The sequence below is a fragment of the Ambystoma mexicanum genome, chromosome 3q, assembly GCF_040938575.1.
Source record: "Ambystoma mexicanum isolate Mex_15411 chromosome 3q, UKY_AmexF1_1, whole genome shotgun sequence".
NCBI lineage: Eukaryota > Metazoa > Chordata > Amphibia > Caudata > Ambystomatidae > Ambystoma > Ambystoma mexicanum.
Window position 1 is genome coordinate 29160195 of NC_090926.1, and position 24353 is coordinate 29184547.

General features: G+C 50.4%; 1 protein-coding gene across 2 annotated transcripts in view; it reads left to right on the forward strand.

Annotated features, from left to right (window-relative positions):
- TMEM184B (transmembrane protein 184B) overlaps positions 1 to 24353 on the forward strand; it is a 905911-nt gene that overhangs the window by 441147 nt on the left and 440411 nt on the right. For both annotated transcript variants that reach the window (XM_069652979.1, XM_069652978.1), the window contains exon 4: positions 5854 to 5944. In XM_069652979.1, the coding sequence (XP_069509080.1) occupies positions 5854 to 5944 (91 nt within the window). The remainder of the gene's footprint in view (positions 1 to 5853; positions 5945 to 24353) is intronic.

Below are 24353 nucleotides of genomic sequence, written 5' to 3' on the forward strand. Positions count from 1 at the left end.
ACGCACTCCAAGCCGCTACTGGTCTTTCTCGTAGAGAACACATCTCGGATATTAGAAGACATGTCCATTGGCTTCCAGTTAAGGAAAGGATCATCTTTAAAGCCCTCGCACTGACTCACAAGTGTCTCCATGACCTTGACCCCCCAAATCTGGCACTTAGGATCACCAAACACACCACCCAATAAGCCATTCAGATCTCCCTATTCCAACCTGTTATCTGTTCCTAGAACACGCAAAGCCTGTGCTGGTGGTTCCAGCTTCCCTATGGTCGCCCCCACAATCTGGAACTCCCTTCCACCCCACATCAGGATTATTGAATCCCACTCAGCATTTCGCAAGGCCATCAAATCTAGCTTCTTTGTTTGACTGTACAATCCTGGACTCTGTGTTAATATGTAACCTCTGACTCTGCAATGCAAACAAGTTTTTACTGGGCGGCTTCTTTGTAACCCAAGCCTTCTTAAACTGTGATATAGCGCCTTGATTTCTGCGGGCTGTAGCATGCTCTACAAATCCAAATAAATAAAATAAATAAATAGCAATCTTTTGGAGCTGAGTGCAATCAGAATAGCGATGAAGGCCTTCCTGTCCTCTGTACGGAAAAAGAATGTCCTGATAATGACGGGCAACACAGTGGCCATGTACTACCTCAACAAGAGAGTAGGTGTAGGGTCACTAACACTGTGCAGAGAGGCAATGCAGCCCTGATACTGGGCAATTCAAGAAGGAATCTCCCCATCGGCAGTTCACCTAGCCGGAGAGGAGAACTGTCATGATGCCTACCCCCGGGGATCCAGATCAAGTCCAACAACCCCGGAAGCAGGAATCAAGTTATTCCAAGCAAGCCCAACAACCCCTGCTAGGGGCTATTTGGGTGAAGTCCTGGCGTCTATGGCGCCAGGCTCATATGGAGAGTCAGTCCTGGCGCCATAGGCGCCAGGCTCATAGATTAAAACTTACCTGATGCAGACCATGCTGCAAACTTACCTGATGCAGACCATGCTGCAAGAGCTCTTAGCCAAAAGAGGCTGTCATGATGCCTACCCCCGGGCATCCGGATCAAGCCCATCTGCCCCGGGAGCAGGCATCCAGACATTTACAAAAACCCCAGCAGCCCCGGCTAGGGGCTGTCTGAGTTCAGTCCTGGCGCCATAGGCGCCAGGCTCATAGACATTACTTACCTCATGCAGACCATGCTGCAAATAAATCCAAGCCAACGTGAGGCCTGGATGGGACTATTTTACTACAGGGACGTTTTTTTACTCGGGTGTGGTCCTGGGTAACTTCTTTCCTGGGACTACTTTGGAGGCTATTTAAACCACGCCCGAACAGCAGCACATGCTTCGTGTTATTCTGCATCCAGCTGCGTGACTCTGACCGTGCCTGCAGCCAGCATCCAGTCTTCTGCCACGCCCGCGTGCCTGCAGCCAGCATCCAGTCTTCTGCCACGCTCGCCTCGAATCCGGAGCTCCTAGAATAAAGAGGAATAAAAGGACAAGGTTAGAAAACAAACTTATTTCAAATTCCTCACCCGATTCCAGATCCATTTAATCTCCCGACCTGGAAAGTACATCAGTCCTGCATGCGTCGCTTCGCCAGCTCCAGCACGGCGCCATACTCACCAGTTCTCACAGCATCTTTTGATCCGGCGCTGTCTTCATCATTTCTTCGCCGTACTCCGGCACCTAGGGGCACAAGAATAACAAGGTGAGCCAAGGGAATCAACAAATACCTCTTACCACCATAGACTTATCTGATTTACCACCGGCGGTATTATTCTCCATATCTTCATATGCCGCATCTGTAAAGAGGGAGAAAAACACCACGTTAACGCATGCAATAGTTACCGGACAGCGTTGGGTAACACAGACTCTTACCTGAACGCCAGCAGCAGCTACGAGACCTTCTTCTCACGAACTCAGTTGCAACTTAAGGAAGGAAGGGGACAAGAGTGAACATCGGGCACATTGAACTCTTTGAACTTGATACTTACCAATCCCGCCTGGGACTTCAGAGTCAATGCTTACCGGAACTCTCCCAACGCCTTCAAACCAGTGAAGTAACTGGTATCTACGCGCCCCTGCAAGAGATGCAGGATGGAGAGCTCATCTTTTACACACATAAGGTGAAGTTACTAAGGGGATATCGGAGGTGATTAGTGGGGGAGAGCGAGAACAGTTGGGAGGCCATCACTAAAACCCACAGGTGGCTAATCCCTGTCTCCACTTGCAGGAAATTACTTCTTCGGGTCCAGCAGACAAGAATAGGCGGGCCAGTCCAGACAGTCATCTCTTCACTACGCATCACGTTGACGGAGACCGCATCTGTCCGGGTCCGATCGACACCCCTGTGGGGCCCAGGTGAGCGTAACAGAGGCTTGGAAGGGACTACTTTACCTAGGGACTATTTTTTACTCGGGTGGGGTCGAGGAGGAATACTTACCTGGGACTACTTTGGAGGCTATTTAAACCACGCCCGAAGAGCAGCACACGCTTCGCGTTATTCTGCATCCAGCAGCGTAACGCTCACCCTGCCTGCAAATCTGCATCCAGTCTTCTGCCACGCCCGCCTCAAGTCTGGAGCTCCTAGAAAGAGGGAGAAAGAAGGAGAAAAGGTTCGAACAAGAGCAATACCTTTGATCCTTACCTGAATTCCAGATCCACCGCGCCTTCGAGCTGGAAGAAAGAAGTTATTTTATGCGCATCGCCTCGCCTGCTGCAGCGCCGCCCTGAACTCACAGGCCTTCGCAGCATCTTCACTATCCACCGCATCCTTCTGCATGTTCCAGCCGCACTCCGGCACCTAAGGGGAACACAAGAACAGCAAGGTGAACCAAGAGAATAAACAGAGGCAATATTAGTTACCCCCCATAGACTTACCTGATTTTACCGCCGGGGGTACTATTCCTCTTCACGGGTCGGCGCAGCCTCCACCGCATCTTTGCCGCACCCCGGCCCCTAAGGGGAACAAAAGGACAGCAAGGTGAAACAAGGGACAAACAAGGAGAATCCTTCTCACCACAATAGACTTATCTAATTTTACCGCCGGAGGCATTATTCCCCGATACTTCATAATTTCTCTCAGCACCTGACTAAGGGAGAAAGCCACAGGTTACATACTGACATTATTTCATCGAACTCTGTTGGATAATACAAATCTTTACCTGAATATTACCGGTTGCCACGAGGAACTCTTCGCTAGGGTCAAGCTGCAACCTGCAAGGAATCGGACAAGAGTGAAAGTCAGACATTTGAACTCTTACGAACTATATACTTACGGCGTCTCGCCGGGAATCTGAGTCAATATTGCTGGAACTCACCAATTCCTTCGAACCAGTGAAGCAACTGGTTATCTGCGCGCTCCTGCGCTTCAATGCAGGATGGAGAGATCATCTTTCCAAACCATCAGGTGCTTCAGAGGGGACATTAAAGGTCATCAGTGGGGAAAACAGCGGGAGTGGGGGGGGGGGTTAACGCTCAACTCCATGGGTGGTTAATTCCCTTTCTCCATTTGCAGAAGAATACTCCTATGGGCCAAGCAAACAAAGCTAGGTGGGCCAGTCCAGTCTGTCCTCTCTCGGCACTACGCATCACATTGGTGGAGACCGCAGCTGTCCAGTTCAGATCGACGCCCCTGTGGGAGCAAGGTGAGCGTAACGAGAACACAGCAGCGGATGCTCAGAGCAGGCAGAGCACAGTCTCCCACGAGTGGGAACTATCTCAGGAAGTCCTTCAAGAGATAGTCACCCTTTGGGGAACCCCTTAAGTGGATCTGTTCGCGACCAGTGTCAACCGGACGGAAGTGCGAACTGTACTACTCCAGGGAATTTCCCCCAAGAGAAGCTCTGGGAGACACGTTTGTGGTGGACTGGGAATTTCCACTCCTGTACGCGTTCCTCCAGTACCCGTCATTCCTCGCGTGATCAGGGGGTTGAGAAAGTTTGGGAAACGCATGATCCTAATTGCCCTGGATTGGGCCAGGAGGACGTGATCTGTCCTCCAATGCATCTTCCACAAAGAGAGGACCTTCTCTCGCGAGAGGAGGGTCGGGTTCTCCATCCAGAAGTCAAGCCACTCAGCCTTCACGCTTGGTATCTGAGAGGATGAGATACAAGGATTGGGACCTCTCAAATGAGGTAATGGAGATCTTTCTTTCGGCCAGAAGGCCAGCAACAAAGTCTTTGTACCATTGCCGTTGGAACAAATTCTGCAACTGGTGTAAAGACAAGAATGTACATCCTTTTCTGTGCAAAACACTATGTTTTATCCTGTCTACTATCTTTAGCCAATATAGGGCTTCAGATTGGTAGTATTAAAGGCTATTTGGCGGCGCTGTCCATTTTTAAGCGCGCGTCGGAGGAATGTTCATATTTCAAAATTTGACTGGTGACCACATTTCTAAAGTGGCTCACCAATGTGTTAACCCCATTTCCTTTCCAGGTTCCAACTTGGGACCTACATCTGGTATTAAAATGTCTTGTGTGCACCCTTTGAACCTTTACACTCATGTCCTTTAAGGTGGTTAACCTTTTAAACCATTCTCTTGGTGGCCCAAACTTCAGCTCATGGAGTGAGTGAGTTGCCGGCACTTTCATTCAAGCCAGCCTTTTCCATCTTCCATAAGGATAGGGTTGTTCTGAGGGTTAAGCCTTCATTCTTACCCAAAATCATTTCTGACTTTCACATAGGACAGAAAATTGTTTTATCTTCTTTCTATCCCCCGCCTCATCCTGGCAAGGAGAAGGATAGATTAGAGGTTGGACCCTCGCAGAGCTAGTTTTTATATATCTAGGCTGTCAGAACTTTGCATTGATGATTAGCTTTTCATTGGCTATACAGTCCACAAACTGGGTCAGGCTGTTACGAAACAGATCTTATCCAGGTGATTCATTCTGGCTATTTCAGAGTGTTACAGACGGCAGGCAAGGATCCTCCTTAAGGGTTAAGAGCCCATTCCACCGGGTGCATGGCTACCCCTACAGCCGTGCAAAGGGGTGTACTGATAAAAAGTATATTTGAGGCAGCAACGTGGTCTACGATCAACAAGTTCACAAAACATTACTGCCTAGAGTCTTACCTCAGTCAGGATGGGAGCTTTGGAAAAGCAGTCCTGCATTCGGTTCATGAAAACCTTTAAGAAACTGAAATTCTTACTTCCTCCACCAAATCTAATACTGCTTTGGGAGTCTATCAAAGATTAGGAATACGTGGGAGGGGACACACCATTAATAGAACACATTACCCATCGTAACGTTCTTTTGACTGGATGTTCCTCCCACATATTCCTCATCACCCTCCCAACCTACCCTACAGTAGAATTTCCCATGCTATTACAGCCTCCGCTCTTTCAAGGCTGAGTACGGTCATTCCCGTGGTCATGCAAGTATTTCTACTGTAAGAAAAAACAGAACTGAACCCAACGGGCGCTGAGTGTGCTATATATGCCTTTGATGACATCATCCTCGAGACCGAGGACCTTGAGGGACATAGTCGACGTCATCGATGTACAGCGCCCTCTGCTGAAAAAATAAAAAAGCATTCCGAAGCAGCTGTAGCTGGATATTGAATAAGCTGAAGCTGGATATCGAATATCAAAGATGAGGAATACGTGGGAGGATCATTCAGTTGTAAGAACGTTACATGGGGTAAGTAACTTGTTCTTCTAAACTGTGACAGTCCCTTTTTGACCCAACTGTAGTATTGCTTGTGGTAACAATTGACGGGGTGGTTTAGTGTTGCAATTGAGGAAGGTTGGTCTGGTGGTCAGGAGGTTGGCTTTCCGTTCCTACAAATGTTTTCCATCGTACCATTCCCATTCCCATTGCATGACTTCTGTGCATTATCTCCTCCGCAGCCTTTGTTATCTACAACTTCCTGAGCCTTTGCTACGAGTACTTGGGCGGCGAGAGCAACATCATGTCTGAAATTCGAGGAAAGACCATTGAGTGAGTACTGGGTGATTCTGCCAAAATCTTGTCATCATAGTTTGACCTTCATACCTTTGAACTTTCAAGATGTGACCTGCTTTTTGGTGGTTTCGTGTGAAAATCTTTAAATGAAAAACAGTACTGCGGGAGAGCAATGTATTTAAATTATTTTCCTTTTTCTATTGCGTTTGGGTAGGTTTGAATATCTTAAATTGCATTTCTTTTCGGTTGACTGCATGTACTCACTGCCTCCACCATCTGTTTTTTTGTGTTTAAAAATTATTTTGTGATGTCACCTTTTTCTCTTGGGGAAGATTTTCATTTTTTATGGCATTAAAACCTGCGTTTGTGGGTGGTTTTGACCATTAACGCCCTGCTAGGGTGATGTTAAGGGCTGTTAATGACTAAGTCCATGTGTGAACGTGGGTGTTAAAGCCAATAGCACCTGGACTTCCTTTGGGGGGTGCTTATGGCCCCTATTAGTAAAACGAGCATTTTCAAAGCCAACAGTTTGTGCTTTTGTGTAGGCATCGGATAAGCATTTCCAAGGCACTGCGATAATGGTACTACCTAGCCATAGGGCTCCAACAGCTGGAACATGGTGCGAGTACCAGAGCACATGTTGGCAGTGTCAGAGTAATGTCTATAAACGAGCCAAAATCTCTGGATTTGCCAATGCTTGTTGTCAACATGACTTCAGATGCTAGTTTTTTATCAGACCTGAGATGCATGGACACACATATTGCTTATAAATCAAGTGGCCAAGGGTACACCGGGTGAGACATTTTTTATTACACTAGTAGCACATTTAGAGGTACAAATAAACAATTAACCAACAGAAGACTACTTTGAAATAACTCTCTGATCAATGTTATGGAGGGTTTGAAATAATTTGATAGTAGAGTGGGTCATCTCAGCTAAAAAGGCACTCATTAACAGAACCACCTCATCACTGGAAGTTCACTTCCATATCAGAGCCATACAGTAATGCAGTATGGATATGCAAATTAGCTGAACATCTTGCTTTAGTTGTTTCATAGGAGTAAATTCATATTGTCCTACAGGACATTGTTATTTAATACATAGCTTTGTAAACCCAAGACGGATAGCTCTCCAGGGTCCAACAACCATCACATAACACTCACAGATCCTTCAACAAAGTATGATGCTACTGTTTGATGGAGCTAGCTCAAAGACATCCCTGTGGGATGTGTTTTGGGTGGAGAGAGTTAGAAAATAGCTGGGAAAGGACATAAAGACTAAGCATGTCCGTGGCCATTCAATGAATGGGTAAATAATTAAACGGCATCCACAGGCTCTAAGTCCCTCCTAACATTGCATTTCTTTCCTATCTTCACTTCAAATGACAATAGTTTCAGCTTATAGAACGCAGTTGTAGCACCATAGAATAGCAAAAACTAAAAATAACAAAGCAAAGTGTGGACTAGCTTCCAATCCCATTTTGCAACTTGAGAATGTTTATGGTAGACTACTAAGTGTGAAAGTTAAATGAAAAAAACCACACTGCGCTTGGAAAATGGATACTTCTGATATCAATGCAATGCTGCCGCATAGGATCCTATTAATGGGCTGCACACTTCAAAGTCAAAGCAAAACACTAGTCAAAATGTGTTTGGATTAATGGTGTTCATTGTTACAATTATATGCAGACACAGGAAAGACGATGTGAAACAATTTACAATTTTTTACTTCGGGGAAGATGACTGATAAACAATGGCTCTGATTGTTCAGCTTGTTTGTTACTTGACATGTTTAAAATTTAAAATGGCACTTTCAAGCAGTAAATAATCACTTAATTGGAAATGAAGCACCCATTGCGTACATCAGTATTGTAAACGCATGCATTCTTTAAATGAAAGGGGAAGGAAATAAAAAAGAATATTTAGATAAAGAGCTGTAGTTTGTTTCATCAAAAAGTTTCCATCATTCAGACTTAAAATATTGTACTTCGAGGGGATTGGGTCCTCCGACGTATTCCATATCTATGACAGGTAATCGCCACAGCTGTGCTGCTTCGGAAACTTTTTTTCGGCGTCTGCGTCCTGCGTCGATGACCTCGATGCGCCATCGTCGAGGACCTCCTCCGACGTCATCCGATGTGATAAGTAGGACGCACAACGCCCGTAGCCTCAGTTCTGGTTTTTCCGCGAACGTGTTGTTTCGTGAATCTCGGTTACGCCTCGACTCTTTGGAGTTCTGTTCTTCGAACCTGTTCATTTTTGTGAGAAAATCCTTTGTAAGAAGATGTCTTCTAATTCGTCTTCGACCCCGCGTCCGGGCTTCAAGAAGTGCGGGGAGTGTGGGTCCAAGATGTCGGTGAAGGACTCGCACAACGCCTGCCTCTGGTGCCTCGGGGAGGCCCACGACAGGGATGACTGTATCGACTGCCAGTCGCTCACGTCCAAAGCCTTACGGGAACGTAAGAAGAAGTTGTCGATAGGTTGGATGTCCAAGCCCCGGAAGTCGAAGTCTGCAGGGCTTTCGACGGATGATTCGAGAGGTGACTCTCCGCGTCGTCGTCGGAAGTCTCGTGGGTCTCCTTCTAGGAGTCGGTCTCGCCACTCCGAGGCATTCTCGGGAAGCGCTGACAGCGGTCGTCTTCCAGGTCCTCTTCTGAGGACTCTGCCCGGCACGTCGCTTACCCCACCAGCCGTGCGACGCTGGAGGAATGGGCTTCCTTCGGGAAGAAAATGCTGGCGATCCTCGAGTCGCAGGGTACTAAACCGTCCGCTCCCCCGAGTGGGGTCGGCCGTGAGAGGTCGAGAGACACCGCTCGCAAGAGTGGTCGGCACGAGTCACGGGAGAGGTCCCGTTCGGACAAGGGGACTCGTTCTTGACGTACCGGTTCCAGGTCCCGGTCCTCGATGCGTTCGAGACCGTGTGCGCCTGTGATGTCTTTGAGGAAGACATCGACGCCTGAGGCGTCGATGGGCTTTCTCGATGCTCCGGCTCCGAGGAAGTCGTCGAAGCCGTCGACGCTCAGGTCGTCGAAGGACACGCTCGGAGCTCCGGCTTCGAGGACTGTGTCGACGCCGTCGATGCTGGCGGCGCTGCATCTGACGTCGACAACGATTTACTCGACGCCGATGCCTGTTCTCTCGACGCCAGCGCCGAATCACTCGACGCCTTTCGAGGCCGGGGTGTTAGAGGTACCCCGTGGCACGGGGGAACCCCATAGAAAGGCTCTGGTTAAGAGCAAGCAATCTCGGGTGCCTTCTTTTCACCATCTGGAATATATTTCGGAGGTGGATGAGGATTCTGATGGCCTGGTTCCTAGTCAGGTTCCAGATGAGATGGTCCCGGGCCATAGCCAATTTGACGATTTGAGGCAGTCGCTGCATGATGCCAGTGGACTGGACAACTCTCCGGAGGTAGAGTTGTGTAGGCCTGAGCCTGGCTCTCATGCCGATTCCTCGTACCGGCGCCTTATGGCTAGGGTCTCCGAGTACTTGGGATGGTCTGCTCCCCCAGGGGAGTTTGTGCAGGATGATCTCACGGACATCCTTGATGTTGGTCCCCCAACTGACCCGGTACTGCCGTTTCACATGGCTCTACAGAGAAGGGTGGCGGCGGCTTGGACTGCTCCGGAGAGTCTCCCGGCGGTGGGCAGGTCCTTGTCGCGAAAATACCGTCCAGCCAGTAGCGACCCCTGCTACCTGACCAGGCACCCCACTACAGAGAGTTTGGTGGTGCAGGCGGCCACGGCCCCGGCAAAGCAGGCGTCGTACCCTACCATCCCTCCTGATAGGGACGACAAACGTTTTGATGGCTGGGCGAAGAAAGTGTTTTCTTCGGGTGGTATGGCGCTTCAGGCGGCCAACTCCATATGTGCCTTGTCTCGTTTCACACACACTCTGTGGAACTGTGTTGTGTTAGCGGCTATACATATTCCCGAAGGGGACAAACGGGATGGTTTCCTTGCTATGGTCCAGGATGGTAAGGATGCCATGTGTGAGTCCGTTCAGTCGGGTTTGGACATGGCTGAATGCGTCAGCAGGTCCATGACGGCGAGCACCGTGATATGCAGGTTTCCGTGGTTGCGGAAGATGGGGTTAGCTCCTGATGTGCAGTCCCGGCTCCTCAACATGCCCTTTGACGGTGAACACCTTTTTGGCAGCAAGGCTGACGAGAGCCTTGAGAGGTTGCAGACCTCCAAAGCTGCAGCGAAGTCGTTGGGCGCTGCAGTTTGCCAACCTCCGCCTTTCCGTCCTAGGGGACAGCAATGGAGGGGTGGTTCCTTTCGCTATTACTCGTCCTTCAGTAAAGCGAGAGGAGCTAGCAGTCAAAGAGGCCAACGCAGGGGTACCAGAGGTGGACAGGGTACCCGTGGTGCCAAGGCCGCTCGGGCAGTTGCCTCTTTGCCCTCAGGTAACGCCGCAGCCGCTACCACTCAGTCATGAGGCCATGTCCCATGGTTTGCCAGTTGGGGGAAGGCTGGCGCAGCATCTTGTAGAGTGGCGTGCCATTACTTCAGATGTGTGGGTTCTGGAGATCATAACCCACGGCTACTGTCTTCCCTTTCGGCAGAGGCCTCACGACAATCCACCAGGGAACCTCTCTTTGAAGAGTCTGGATCCGCTCCTTGCGCAGGAAATTCAAGCCCTGCTGGAGAAAGGTGCCATAGAACTGGTGCCGTTAGCGGAGAGGAACAAGGGATGGTATTACCCTTATTTTTTGATTTCGAAGAAAGACGTGGGATTGAGACCCATCATGGACTTGCGCGGTTTGAACAAACTCCTCAGGAAGGACAAGTTCAAGATGGTTACTCTCTCTCAAGTCCTCCAGGCCCTTCAGCTTCAGGACTGGTTGATGTCTCTCGACCTCAAGGATGCTTACTTCCATGTGCCGATCCATCCCAAGCACAAGAAGTACCTGAGGTTCGTGGTTGGCGAATTGCACTTTCAGTTTCGGGTCCTGCCGTTCGGATTGACCTCCGCCCCGAGGGTTTTCACCAAGCTCATGGTGGTGGTGGCGGCAGCGCATCTCCGGCAAGGGGGATTCGGGTCTACCCCTACCTGGGCGATTGGTTGATCAGGGGGAGCTCTTCCGAGCAAGTCCTGGATCATCTGTCCGTCACCTGCCACTCCCTTCACAGGCTGGGCTTCTCCCTCAATTTAAAGAAGTCCCATTTGACGCCAACACAGCGGCTCCAGTACATTGGAGCAGTGCTCGACACTTCCCTGGGACGGTGTTTTCCTCCCCAGGTGAGAGCTCTTCACATTCAGCAGATGGTACACAAGTTTCAGCATGCCCAGACACTCCCAGCGTTCGAGTTCTTGCGGTTGCTCGGCCTCATGGCATCCTGCATTTTTCTGGTGCCAGAGGCTTGCCTGCGGATGAGATCTTTGCAGTGGGCACTCAAGATGCAATGGTCGCAGTCCTCCGGCAGGATGTCTGACCCGGTTCAGGTGCCGCCCTCGGTCGCCCAGGACCTTCTGTGGTGGGCCGTCGAAGGCAACTTGATGAAGGGGGCTCCGTTTTGGCTTCCCTGGCCGGAGGTGACGATCGTGACGGATGCATCCCTCACGGGATGGGGAGCTCATGCCAACGAGCTGACAGTCAGCGGTCTTTGGTCTCCGTCGGAGTCCAGACTCCATATCAATCTGTTGGAGCTGAGGGCCATCAGGCTAGCCCTGAAGGCTTTTCTGCCGACTGTGCGATGAAAGAATGTCCTGATCCTGACGGACAACACAGTGGCCATGCACTGCCTCAGTTCTGGGCCATCCAGCAGGAAGTTTCGATCTCGGCAGTTCATCTGGCCGGAGACGAAAACGTGACGGCGGACGCTCTGGAGATTCTCCTGAAGATCTTCGCCCTTTGGGGGACCCCTCAAGTGGATCTCTTCGTCTCCAGTGTCAACCGGAAGTGCGAGAGGTTCTGCTCGCGGGAACTTCCTCCAAAAGGAGCCTTAGGAGACGCGTTCGTGGTGGAGTGGTCATTCCCAATGCTGTACGCGTTTCCTCCAGTCCCCGTCATCCCGCAAGTGCTGCAGAGGTTACGGAAGTTCGGTTCCCGGATGATCCTCATTGCTCCGGCGTGGGCTCGGAGGACGTGGTACCCAGACCTTCTCGACTTGTCCATCTGTCCTCCACGTCGTCTTCCCTACCGAGACGATTTGCTCTCACGGGAGGGGGGGGTCAGGTTCTCCATCCAGAGGTCAGATCCCTCAACCTTCACGCTTGGCTTCTGAAAGGTTGAGGTAGAAGGATTGGGACCTCCCTGAAGACGTGATGAAGGTGTTGCTCTCGGCCCGACGGCCAGCAACAAAGTCTCTGTACCATTGCCGTTGGCGTAAATTCTGCGACTGGTGCAGAGTTCAGAATGTGGATCCTTTTGCATGTGACATCCCCATGGTTCTGTCCTTTTTACTTTCTTTAGCCCACAGGGGCTTGCAAGTGGGTACCATTAAAGGTTACCTGGCAGCGCTGTCCATCTTTAAGCGTTCGTCTGAAGAGTGTTCCTACTTTAAAATCCCTTTTAATTTCACAGTTTCTGAAAGGGCTCACTAATGTGTTCCCTCCGTCACCTTTCTTAAGTTTCTTATGGGTGCTCCGTTTGAGCCTTTACATTCTTGCCCTTTGAGGCTATTAACTCTGAAAACTGTGAAAGAGTGAGTGAGTTACAGGCACTTTCAGTTAAGCCACCCTTCACTGTATTTCACAAGGACAGGGTTGTCCTTAGAGTTCGTCCTTCTTTTCTTCCGAAGGTGGTTTTGGAATTTCATTTGAGCCAGAAGGTTGTTCTTCCGGCGTTCTATCCTCCTCCACATCCTGGTAAGGAAGATGAGAGGCTCCATAGGCTTGATCCTAGGAGAGCTTTAAGCTTTTATGTTTCACGCATGTCCCGGGTCAGAGTGGACAATCAACTCTTTATTGGTTACGCTGGAAAGCGTTTGGGACAAGCTGTGACGAAACAGACTTTGTCTCGCAGGAATTTTTTGGCCATCTCGGAGTGTTACCGCTTGGCGGGTAAAGACCCACCGGCTGGCTTGCGAGCCCATTCTACCAGGGGTATGGCTGCATCTACTGCCCTGCAGAGGGGTGTTCCTATTCGCAACATCTGTGATGCAGCCACCTGGGCTTCAGTACATACATTTGTACATCACTATTCCCTCGATTCCATCCGAGGACAGGATCTGGCCTTTGGCAAGGCGGTCCTTTGCTCTGCTATTTTATTGGCAATTCTAAATTTTGATTCTAAATTCTTTCCCTCTTCCTTGCTCTGGTACTGCTTTGGGAGTCTGTCATAGATATGGAATACGTCGGAGGACCCAATCCCCTCGAAGAACAAGTTACTTTCTTACCTGGTAACGTTCTTTCGATGGAATGGTCCGACGACGTATTCCATATCGCTCCCTCCCTACCTTCCCCGCTGCAGAATTTCTTTTGCGATTGCAGCTTACGTTCCGCAAGGCTTTGTGTCTGACTGGCAGTAGACTAATGTCACACGTTATCACATCGGATGACGTCGGACGTCGGAGGAGGTCCTCGACGACAGCGCATCGACGTCATCGACGCAGGATGCAGACGCCAAAAAAAGTTTCCGAAGCAGCACAGCTGTGGTGATTACCTGTCATAGATATGGAATACGTCGTCGGACCATCCCATCGAAAGAATGTTATCAGGTAAGAAAGTAACTTGTTCTTCTACAGGCGTGGCCAGCAGGCGAGGGATGAGGACGTGATCCTTTGTGAGCTCCTGAGGCTGCCCGCAGGAATCCTGAGCAAACATCCTGAAGTGTAGTAGAAGCTAAAAGCACACCCCCCCACCCCCCGAGTAACGGAACGCGGGAGAAGACACTGGAGCAATTTTCAGCTGAAAACACAGTATCCCGACCCTGTTTTCCAGATTGGCGGCATCCCGCTGTGGAAACGCAATCAAGCCTGCCAAAATGGCTGCCGACCGTTAATGGTTGGAAAGAAGAGTGGGTGCAACTGACCAGCAGCTCCACAGGCAAGGAAGGCCCGACCATCCTGGAGACAATCTGGCCAAGAGAGGAGAGCCAAATCCTTCCCAGTGCCTCAGATCCTTGTGTGGAGGCTGCTAGACCTGTGGTATATCCGTACAATGCCTGAGCAACACAGCCTCTGCGGGGCACATCAAGGGTGAAGGGGAAAGCGATGAAGCCTGCAAGCGAGCTGGCGGCGAACGCCTGTTAGACCCCAGAAGAGAGCAGAGGACCTGGGTGCCTGGCTGCGTAATGTTGGCAGCGGGAGCCCGGGAACAGAGGAGCGTCCTCGTGCATCCGTGGGCCGTAACACTAACCTGCAGGGCCAAAGAAGTGAGATCCTGCTGCCTGGGGAGACAAGTGCCTCAAGGAAGGAGCCCAGACTCTCTGAGGTGAACAATAAAGAAGGGGACTGACAATATCCGCCGCGGGGGTCACAATATCAAGCTGAAAAGGGAAAGGCTGGGACCTAACTCAAATTAAAGCCCAAGGAAAACCTTTCATTGAGGTAGCTACCCACTCCTGCAAGCAGGATCCAGGCATCCACGGGGTGAGCAAAGAAAGCCCAGGCAGTGAACTGGGAAAGGCACGGCCTGCTGATGCCTGAAACAGCCAGCGTATTCTGTTCCCATGTCACCGGGAAGCACAGCAGGGACTCAGGCGAAGTAAAGGTACACTGTCTAGGCTTGGGAGCAGTGGCAGCAGCAGCACCCTCCACACCCTGCTACTAGGTGGAGCCCCGGAGATTGGTGGGACCCTACAACTAGGCACCCGCTGGTGGTCAGCACCCAAGATCTTGCAGGAGGGGCCATATTCACAGAGGGAGACATTCTAGAGCACCCGTCAGCGACACTGGCCCTGGCTGATGCTGTCCCCAAAGGCGCTTATCTCCAGGACGGCATGGAGGGCAAGGGACGCCAGCTGAGAATTCCCCTTCCGATACAGCAGCCAAAAGCGATCGCAGACCCTGACACAGCAGAAGACGGAGAGGAGGGGCGAAGGGGCGAGGCTCACTCAAGTAAAATGGGAATGCTCACAATCGTAACATGGAATGTGCGAGGAATGGGGCAAGCTAAGAAGAGGAGAGAGATATTGGGTACCCTGAAAAGATGGGGGTACAAGTAGCGCTGCTGCAGGAAACCCATCTGACGGCATCGGGATTTGATGGGGTGAAAAGGAGCTGGGTTGGGGGGGAGGCATATGGGTTGAATTCCACCACCTAATCCAGAGGGGTCATGACGTCGGTCGCAAGGAGGACCCCCTTGCAGATTACCAAAGTCAAGAGGGATGAGGCAGGTAGAACTTTGACTCTACTCGGGATCCTAGACGGGAGGAAGATCTGCATTATGAATTGCTATGCCCCAAACATAGATACAGATTCCCACTTCCCAGGAGTGGTACGACTGCTAGGAGGCCAGGTGTATGTGGAGATATTGTGGGGGCGACTTCAACTGCCCGATGCACGAGTGGCTGGATAGGTCTCCCCCCCGCTGCGACGCATAAACTGTTAAATGAGGTCTCTCCAGGAGACGCTGTCGCAGCTCGGGCTACTTGACCTGCAGCGCAAACAGAAGGGGGAAGAACAGGGCTACTCTTTTATTCCCATCACCACGGTACTCACTTGCATATAGATTTCCATTTAGTTAGTATGGAGCAATCTTGGGCATATAGTGTGCCAACTTTTATTTTCGGGTAAACTTTATTGGACCATGCCCCCTTGTGCAGCACGAAGACGTGGGGGAAAATAAGTTGAGCCGTACCCACATGCCGGCTCAGGGCAGAGGCGCGTTGGGACACACTCTTTGGGGAGGACATAGGGCAGGCTACCAGTGATTATTTCGACCTAAATGAAGGATCGATCGGAGACTACGGGGTCCTGTGGGACACATTTAAGGTTACGATGAGGGGTACATGCATCGCCGCCACCTATGACCAAAGAAAAGAACTAACCCATTTGAATGATGCCGAGACCTGCATACAACTGTAGAGGGACCTAGCGAGGGTATCCAAGTGCGGCGCAGAACTAATCTGGGAACAGAGGCTCAGGGCCGAGGCGCAGTACAGACTTGGGAATCATGATTATGCCCAATATCTCAAGCGTATTCATGGGGAGGAGGACAAAGCTGGGAGGCTGTTAGCCTGGCTACTAAGAAGGGAGAATCCGCCCGAGTTAGTCACCAATATTGTCATGGAAGAAGGGCAGGTAGCCACATCACAGGTGGACATTAACGTGGCCCTTCAGGATTTTTGCACTAAACTATATACAAATGGGGAGAACCCAGACATGGAAGATCTAAGTGAAGTATACGACAAAGCCCAACTGTCAAAGATGACTGCCGCAGCAGCAGAGAAGCTTGAGAGCCCAATTACGAAGGAGGGAAAAAAAGGGTTGATATTGGATCGCTGGGTACAGAAAATTGCCAGGGGGGGGATGGAGTTCCGGTGGAGATATAATCGAGGTATGCAGACCTTTTAGTCCCTAAATTGAAGTTAATCTATGATGCTGCCTTCCAGAAAGGTATACTGCTGGAGTCCACAGAGGAGCTCATGATAGTCGTGCTCGCGAAGCCGGGGAAAGACCCATGCAGGTGCCAGTCTTACTGCGCCCAATCCCTGTTGAATGTGGATGGTAAAATCCTGGGGAAGGTCCTAGCGCTGGCGGGGCAGGTGTCGAAGCTAATCCACCGCAACCAATGTGGCTTTTGTGGAGGGGAGGAACACCACGATAAAACTGAGGTGGCTTCATTATGTTATTAAGAGAATAAGGGAAGACAACACAAAGCTTGCCTCGGTGGCCTTAGACGTGGATAACGCATTTGATTCAGTGAAATGGGAGTGGCTTTTCCAGGTGCTAGACTTATTCACGATAGGGCTCGCCATGCGGGGCTAGATAAGGCCAATGTACCATCGCCCCCTAGCGAGAGTGGTAACGGCGAGGGAAGTATCCTCTGGATGGCAGTTGGGCAGAGGGACGGGACAGGGGTGCCCACTGTCTCCCATCCTTTTCGCGCTCTCAATGGAGCCTCTGGCAAACATCTTCAGGGCACAATTTTGGGACGTGGGGATCAAAGTAGATAGGCAACCACATGTAATTTCTCTGTATGCAGACTACACCATCTATGAATGCAACCCAGGTTTGCATGTGCCATACATGCTGGATGTAAAAGCAGTTATCAGGGTTCACAGTAAACAAAACCAAATCAGTGGCGTTCTCGCTGGGATCCCTGAGAAGGGTGCTTCGATTTAGATCTATCAGTAGTGGGGGTGCATTGGGAGGCAGTCATTCAGGTATCTGGGCATACAGATATAGCATGACACCACAGACAAGTTTCAACATAATGTGGGGCGAGCACTATCTAGACTAGAAGATAACATGAAGTTTTGGGGCAGGCTACCTCCATCCCTCATGGGGGAAATAGCGGTATGCAAAATAATAAAGATTACCCCTGCTAACTGCGCAGGGAGTATTAGTTCTATTAAAGACTAGGAGGCAAGCATTATGCCTCAACTTCTTTAATTTACTACTCTTCAGCAGTTTCAACAAACTCAAAAAACCATAACAAAACACTGACAACAGTCTGAACAGACTCTTCCTTCTTTTGAACTACAATCCCCATAGCCTCTGTAGTCCATCTCGTTCCATGCTCAGCTATGACCACTTCCTGTCCCTGTGCTCCTCCTCTCTTTTACTAGCTCTGAAAAGTCATTCTGCAGATTTCCACACAAAGTCCTGCAACCGGCAAAGACCTGAACCACTCCAAAACGAATGTCGAAATCCTCTGACTCCTGACTACTGCTAGTCTTCTACTTCAATTGTTCTTCTGCTCTTCTCCTAGGAATAATACAAAGCAGAGAAATCAGGGTGGCGTCCGTGTATTGCCTATATCATGACATCTTTATTACATTTCCTTAATAGCAATTAGTGCAATACATATTTTGGCCTGGAATTTAATGCTCGCCTCCTAGTCTTTAATAGAATTAATACTCCCTGCGCAGTTAGCAGGGGTAATCTTTATTCTATGACAAGACTGGAGGCGAGCATTATGCTTGTTCAAAGCTTCCCAACACTGAAACCGCTAAATTCTCGGTTGGCTTGAAATAAAATTCTTTAAACGTTTGATCATTCGACCAGTCAGCTGTTAACATAATTTCTCTAAGAGATACTCCTGTCTTAAATGCTTTAGACGCCATCGCTCCGCGCACTGAATGTGCTCCATACTTCTCTGTCTGCTGCGCGCATGACCTCTTTAACCCATCTGGCGATAGTCGCTGTGGTTACCCCTTTAAAAGGCTTCCTACGCGCTATAAGAAGCTGCCTGGTACCCGCTGCTAGGTGTTCTGCTCTCATACTCTCTCACGCCGCTTGCTATGCACCATTTCGGTCTACTCAGAAAGTACGGGTAGTGAATCGACGAAGTTCCTGTCTTCGTCCTTCCTACTATGGAAAAGGTTATTCCTTCTGGCCCGAAAGTCTTCCTATCTACTTCCAGAGCCTTTACATCTGACACCCTTTTACAGGAAACTAGGCACAACAGCATCTCTAGCTTTCCTGACAATTGCTTCAGGGACAAATATCTGTTCCCTGGCCAACTCTCCAATAACCTAAGCACCAACCACGTCCCAGACTGTTTTATATCGAGGTTCTGGGGGCATTCTAAATTCTGCTCCTCTAATGAGCCTTACTACCGCTGGGTGTTCTCCTGTTGGGGTCCCCTCGATCGGGAGATGTCCTGCAGAAATGGCGGACCTGTACACCCCAATCGTACGGAATGCTCTCCCACCTTGCAATAACTGGGCCAGAAAGTTCAGAATCATTACTAGAGGTGCAGAAACGGGATGAACAACTCTCCCTTTACATTCTTGCAGGAACACGTCCGTCCCTCGAGCCCCCGGGTCCAGCCTCCAGCTGTAGTATTCTGCTGTTTGGGTGTTCAACTGGGACGCAAAGAGGTCTGACTATCGGGCTCCATCTCTCGGCTATCCTCCGGAACACTAGTGGATCCAGCCTCCATTCGCTAGAGTCCGTGAGGTACCGAGAGTTCCAGTCCGCTAATACGTTTAGCGTGCCTGGAAGGTACTCAGCTGTGACTGACGTCTCTGACTAGAGGCAAAAGTGCCAAAATATCCTTGGCTTGCTCGGCTAGCATCCTGGATTTGGTACCGCCCAGGTGGTTTATGTAACGCACTGCCGATATGTTGTCCATCTTTAGTAGGATGCACGACCTCGTGTTCCCTTTCGTGAATGCTCTGATTGCAAACTAACCTGCCAGCAGCTCCAGACAGTTTATGTGCAATTGGAGTTCTTTCTCGCTCCATTTTCCTCCAGTCTCTAGGTCCCCACACCTTGCGCCCCAGCCCTGACGGCTGGCATCGGATTCTATGATCAGATCCGGTCTGTCTCTGAAAATGGCACGCCCATTCCAGGCGTCCATATTCTTCAACCACCATTCCAGTTCCGTCCTGGATTCTTGATCCAGTGGCACTGATTGATGGTATCCCAAGCCCTGCTGCAGATGTCTTATTTTCAGTCTCTGCAAAGCTCGATAATGTAAGGGTCCTGGAAAAAGGGCCTGAATAGAGGCTGCTAACAGTCCCACTATCCTTGCCAATGTACGTAGGGACACTACTTGACGCTGCAGACATCCTCTCAATTTCCTCTTGATGTCGCAAATCTTCCGCGCTGGAAGTTCGAGCGTCGCTTTCCTGGTATCTAGGATGAAACCCAGAAAGTCCAGTCTTTGTGCTGGCTCTGTGTCTGACTTCTCCCTGTTCACTAGAAACCCTAGGGATGGCAACAGGTCCTGAACCCATTGCGTCTGATACTGAAGGGTATATCAGTCCACTGCTAGAAGCAGCAGGTCGTCGAGGTAGATAATCAGCCTTATCCCTTTCTCTATTATTGCCGCTGCTATCGGCTTCATTACTTTGGTAAAGGCCCATGGTGCTGAGGCAAGCCCGAAGGGCATTGTCTTGAACCTCCAGAGCTGTTCTTTCCAGAGAAAAGCCAGGAAAGTTCTGAAGGTTTCCGCTATTGGAATCGTCAGGTAAGCATCCTTCAAATCCAGCCTTGTCAACCAATCGTTCTCCCTGAGCGAGTCTCGGAGTTGATGGATGCCCTCCATCTTGAAATGCCGATACACTATCCAACCGTTCAGTTCTCTTAAGTTTATCACTAGACGCGCTTTCTCTTTTCTGTGCACCAGAAACATATTGCTTACAAATCTGGGGTCTGCTTGACACCTCTCTATGGCGTTCTTAGCTGCTAGCGCTGTTAGTTCTTGGTCTAGAAGCTCTTGCTCTGCGCGGTCTAATCGCTGTTGGTGCGGTCTGCGCTCTTGAACGGGCGGTTGCGTGAATTCTAGCTGCATACCTCGCACCGTTTGCAATACCCAGGCATCGCTGGAAAGCGCGCGCCAGTTTCTCAAGAACATGCCAGTTCTCCCCCACCCACCCCCCCACCCACTGGGGGATAATATGCAGCTCTCACCTTGAGTGAATCCTTGCCCTCGGCTGACTCCTCTTCCTCTGCGACCTCTCGGAAAACAACCACTGGACGGGAAGGAGTCCTGCTGCCTATTTTCCCAGTACTGCGCTCTGGGATTATGGGGTCTTCTGCCACCTTGATTACGACCAGATGATCGACCCCTATGGCGACTGGTCCCTCCAAAAACACGGTTGGGAAAAATCTTGCAGGTGGAAGCTTGGGCCTTTTCCAGGGATGTGTACGTGCCTACGAAACAGCCCATCTCCTTGCCCAAGGTCTCACTGAAGAGCAACCCTTGCACTGCCTCTCCAGCCTTGTTTGAGGCTAGGTCACTGAGCTTCTTGTCTATTTTCAGTAAGAGCCCCCTCCGGCATTCCGAGGCGATGGCGCAGTTCGCGCTACCCAAAAGGCAAACTGCTCTTTGCGCCCAGCCTGCTAGGGCGTCGGGGTCTATCTCCTCCCCGGTATCCTTTGCTCTCTCCGCCAGGTCCATTATTTTTGCTAAAGGACCGGCCAGGTCTAGCACTCTCTCCTGGCAGCTTCTCCATGATCCATCAATACCCTTCTGCGGGTCTTTGCTTGTCTTCGAAACGAAGGTCAGCATTTTGGGATCCAGTTCAGGCATCTCTGCCACCTTCCCCGGAAGATCCGGTCTCGGGCATTCAGCTCGTAGCCTTTGGCGAACCTCTTTGTCCAGAGCTTTCCTTAACCTCTTGGTCATGTACTACGCCACTCTCGGCGAGGGCTGCCAGTCTGAGGACCTCGGGTTCTAGGTACTGTCCGGATCAAACATATTCTCCTCCACCTCCTCGAGGTGCTTCTGTTTGCGGGGTCGCTTGCCACCGCTGGGTTTGATCTCCCCCTCCTCCCTTGTTTCTTCTTCATCTTTGGAGTGAGGATCCCCATCTTCCTGCTCCTCTTCCAAGCCAGGGTTCTCTTCTCCATAGTCTTCCTCCCCTGGAGTGGGGGTTGTGAGGTCTGGCACAGTCTGACGCAGCAAAAAAGCTTCAAAGAGCTTAGCAAATGCTTCGACCTCCGGGGCCTTATCATTTGTCCTATCCAACGGGCCCTGGGGGTCAAGAGGGGGCTTTCCTCTTTCGGGCCTTAGTACTCCCCAATGACCCTGGATCAGAGGGTCCTGCGGGCGTGCGCTCTCTGTCCGGCGTTATTTAAGGGCTGGTTTAGTCTAGCCTCTAAGGACTCAAGCCTATCTTGCAGGGGTTTGACCCCCTGAGCCACAGCATCTATAATTGAACTTCCCAACACCTCCTTGAAGCTAGCCGCGAGGTCAGAGGGCTGCTTCTCTTCGCTCCACTCGAGCTCTGACATGATGGGAGTGTGCTGTGTGCCAGATATACCCCAGAGGGTGTCACTGCAAGCCCTTTTCACTATAGGTGCTAGGATCCTTCCGGAATCCTTATATTGAAATATCTCTTATTATATTAATGTATTTATTTATTTTTATGTGGCCACCGGAACTTAAATGGTAATTCAATTAATGTCAATGTATCATGTGGACTCTCCCCACTCTCTGTGGGGCACGCTGAGGGCTACTCAGCAATTGTCATCTGCTTGCACAGCGAGTTTGTTGTTTCTTAAGCAGCAGCACGCTGCTTTCCTCTGCGCTGCTGCGCTCGAATCCTTTGAGTTACTGCTTGGAGCCTATCGATTGCTCCGTATAACCTAGATCAATCCTTTGATCACCGCCGGGCCCGGGATAAGAGCGCTCCGTTCCGCGTCGCAGTTGGGGATGCGAATGTGGAACTGAGGCGCTCTCCGGCCCCGCCCCTGCAAAGGCCGGGGCCACCGGCTCGCTACCGCGCCGCTCGCTCCACCTCCCCGAGGGAGGGGGCTGGCGCTGCTCTCGAGGGACCTCTGCCTCGCCTCCGTGCTGGAGGGACAGGCGTCCCTGATCGGCTCTGCGGAGCCGCTACCCACCTCCTCGGCTACGTGCAGCCACCCCGGAGTGCCGTGAGTGCAGCACGGGGCGGACGTGCCGAGGAGTTCCCTCGCTCGCAATACGAACGCTGTAATGACTAGAAAGTCGCGCTCGCTCTACAACGAAAAAGTCGTACGCCTCCTATTGAAAACAAATTCAAAGCTCAGATGAGCCATAAAACGACAACACGCATTCCTGCGCTATTAACCCTGCACCTGCAGATGCAATATAAATCCTTCCTTCTAAACTGAAACTAATGCAACATTACATTAGGTAGGAGAATAGGTAGAAAGGTACTTATCTGCTTGAAGAGCAGTAAAAGAAGAGAAGGAGCTCAGGGACAGGAAGTGGTCATAGCTGAGCATGGATGGAGATGGACTACAGAGACTATGGGGATTGTAGTTCAAAAGAAGGAAGAGTCTGTTCAGACTGTTGTCAGTGTTTTTTTTTATGGTTTTTTGAGTTTGTTGAAACTGCTGAAGAGTAGTAAATTAAAGAAGTTGAAGCATAATGCTCGCCTCCAGTCTTTTCATAGAATTATTCTCCCGAGATTTCTATATTTTTTTTCGTCAACATCCCATTTGTGATCAGGCCTCCTTTTTTCAAGAGACTGCACAGCCTGCTATCTGGATTCCTATGGGCTGGGGGAAGGCGAAGGGTATACATAGACACACTAAGGTGGCGCTACTCGGAGCAGGCACTCTCTTTACCAGATTTTGAAACTTTTATTATCTGGCCGCCCAATTGCAACATGCAGCCAGATGAGATTCTCAGGTGGACGGCTCAGACAAGCATTTGATAGGTAAACACCCACAATCGCATACAGGAATGGCAATCCTGTGCCGGAGCCCTAGGGGTTCTCCGGTACCAAGTTTAGTGTTGGTGGTCCAACAGGCTTGGAGACGAGCATGCACAAAATTAAAATGGAGTAGAGGATATAGCCCTGAGGTACTGCTGAGATCAGGCCCCGAAATAGAGGGTATCTATGGTTGAGCAGGTGTACTGCCGCAAATCTGCACACGCTGGGGGAAGTGTTTGAAGGGGGTACCTTGCTACCTTTCCCGGCATGGGCACAAATTCCACATGCCAGAAGGTCAATTCTTAAACTTTGCTAGGCTGGCCAAAGCCCTAGCTAGGAACTGGGGGTCGAAACCAGAAGAAGCCCTGACCACACCGCTGCTCCACACGTTCATCTCACTGGGTCTGGCCGCCGTGCAATTGCTCAGCTGTACAAAGCGCCTCAAGAAAGCAAGGAATTAGCCCCCTTGAAGGCTCAGGAAAAATTGAGGGATTTGGGGGCACCTATTGGAGCGTAAGACGTGGTGCAAATTCTGCGCCGCCATCCCAAAGACCTTGCGGTATGCACGCCTCAAATTGATGCAATTCAATACAGTACACAGGGTCTATATCACACCTGTGAGAAACCTGAGTGTTTCTCACTGTCTGAACCCTGGGAATCCCTTTCTCAGGTGGCCAGAACATGGTCATCGCCCTTGGATTCAGACCCTGGGGATGGACGAGTGCGGGAGGATCACCTGAGTGAGGGGCCCTCAGGGAGTACGATGGTGGCACCCGATGGTGAGACGCAGTACACCCTACCGTAGGACACCTTTTCCCCATCCTACCCAGTAGGGTATCTAGAAACTCAACCACCTCCCCTTTTCAGACAGACAATTTCTCACACACAACTCACCATGAGCGACAATGGATTAACACCTCCCTACCTGCCGTTCCCTCTGTTACCATACACCATTTCAGAACCCATACCGTTAACCCCCCCAACCCCCATCCCAACAGAAACCAAACCGGAAGCAAAACATAGAAGAACCAGGAGAAGGAAAGTACATGTGTCACCCTGTGCCCTACAACAACGCATTTGTACCAAACACTACAGGTAACCCCTTCACCATGACAAAACCCCACATAGGTTTTAGAGTATTCTTCGGAAAAACTACAAGTCCCATAATGTAACGCTCACCTGATTCCCGTAGAGGCGCCGGTCTTGACTGGGCGTATACCGTATCTTCAAAGGTGAT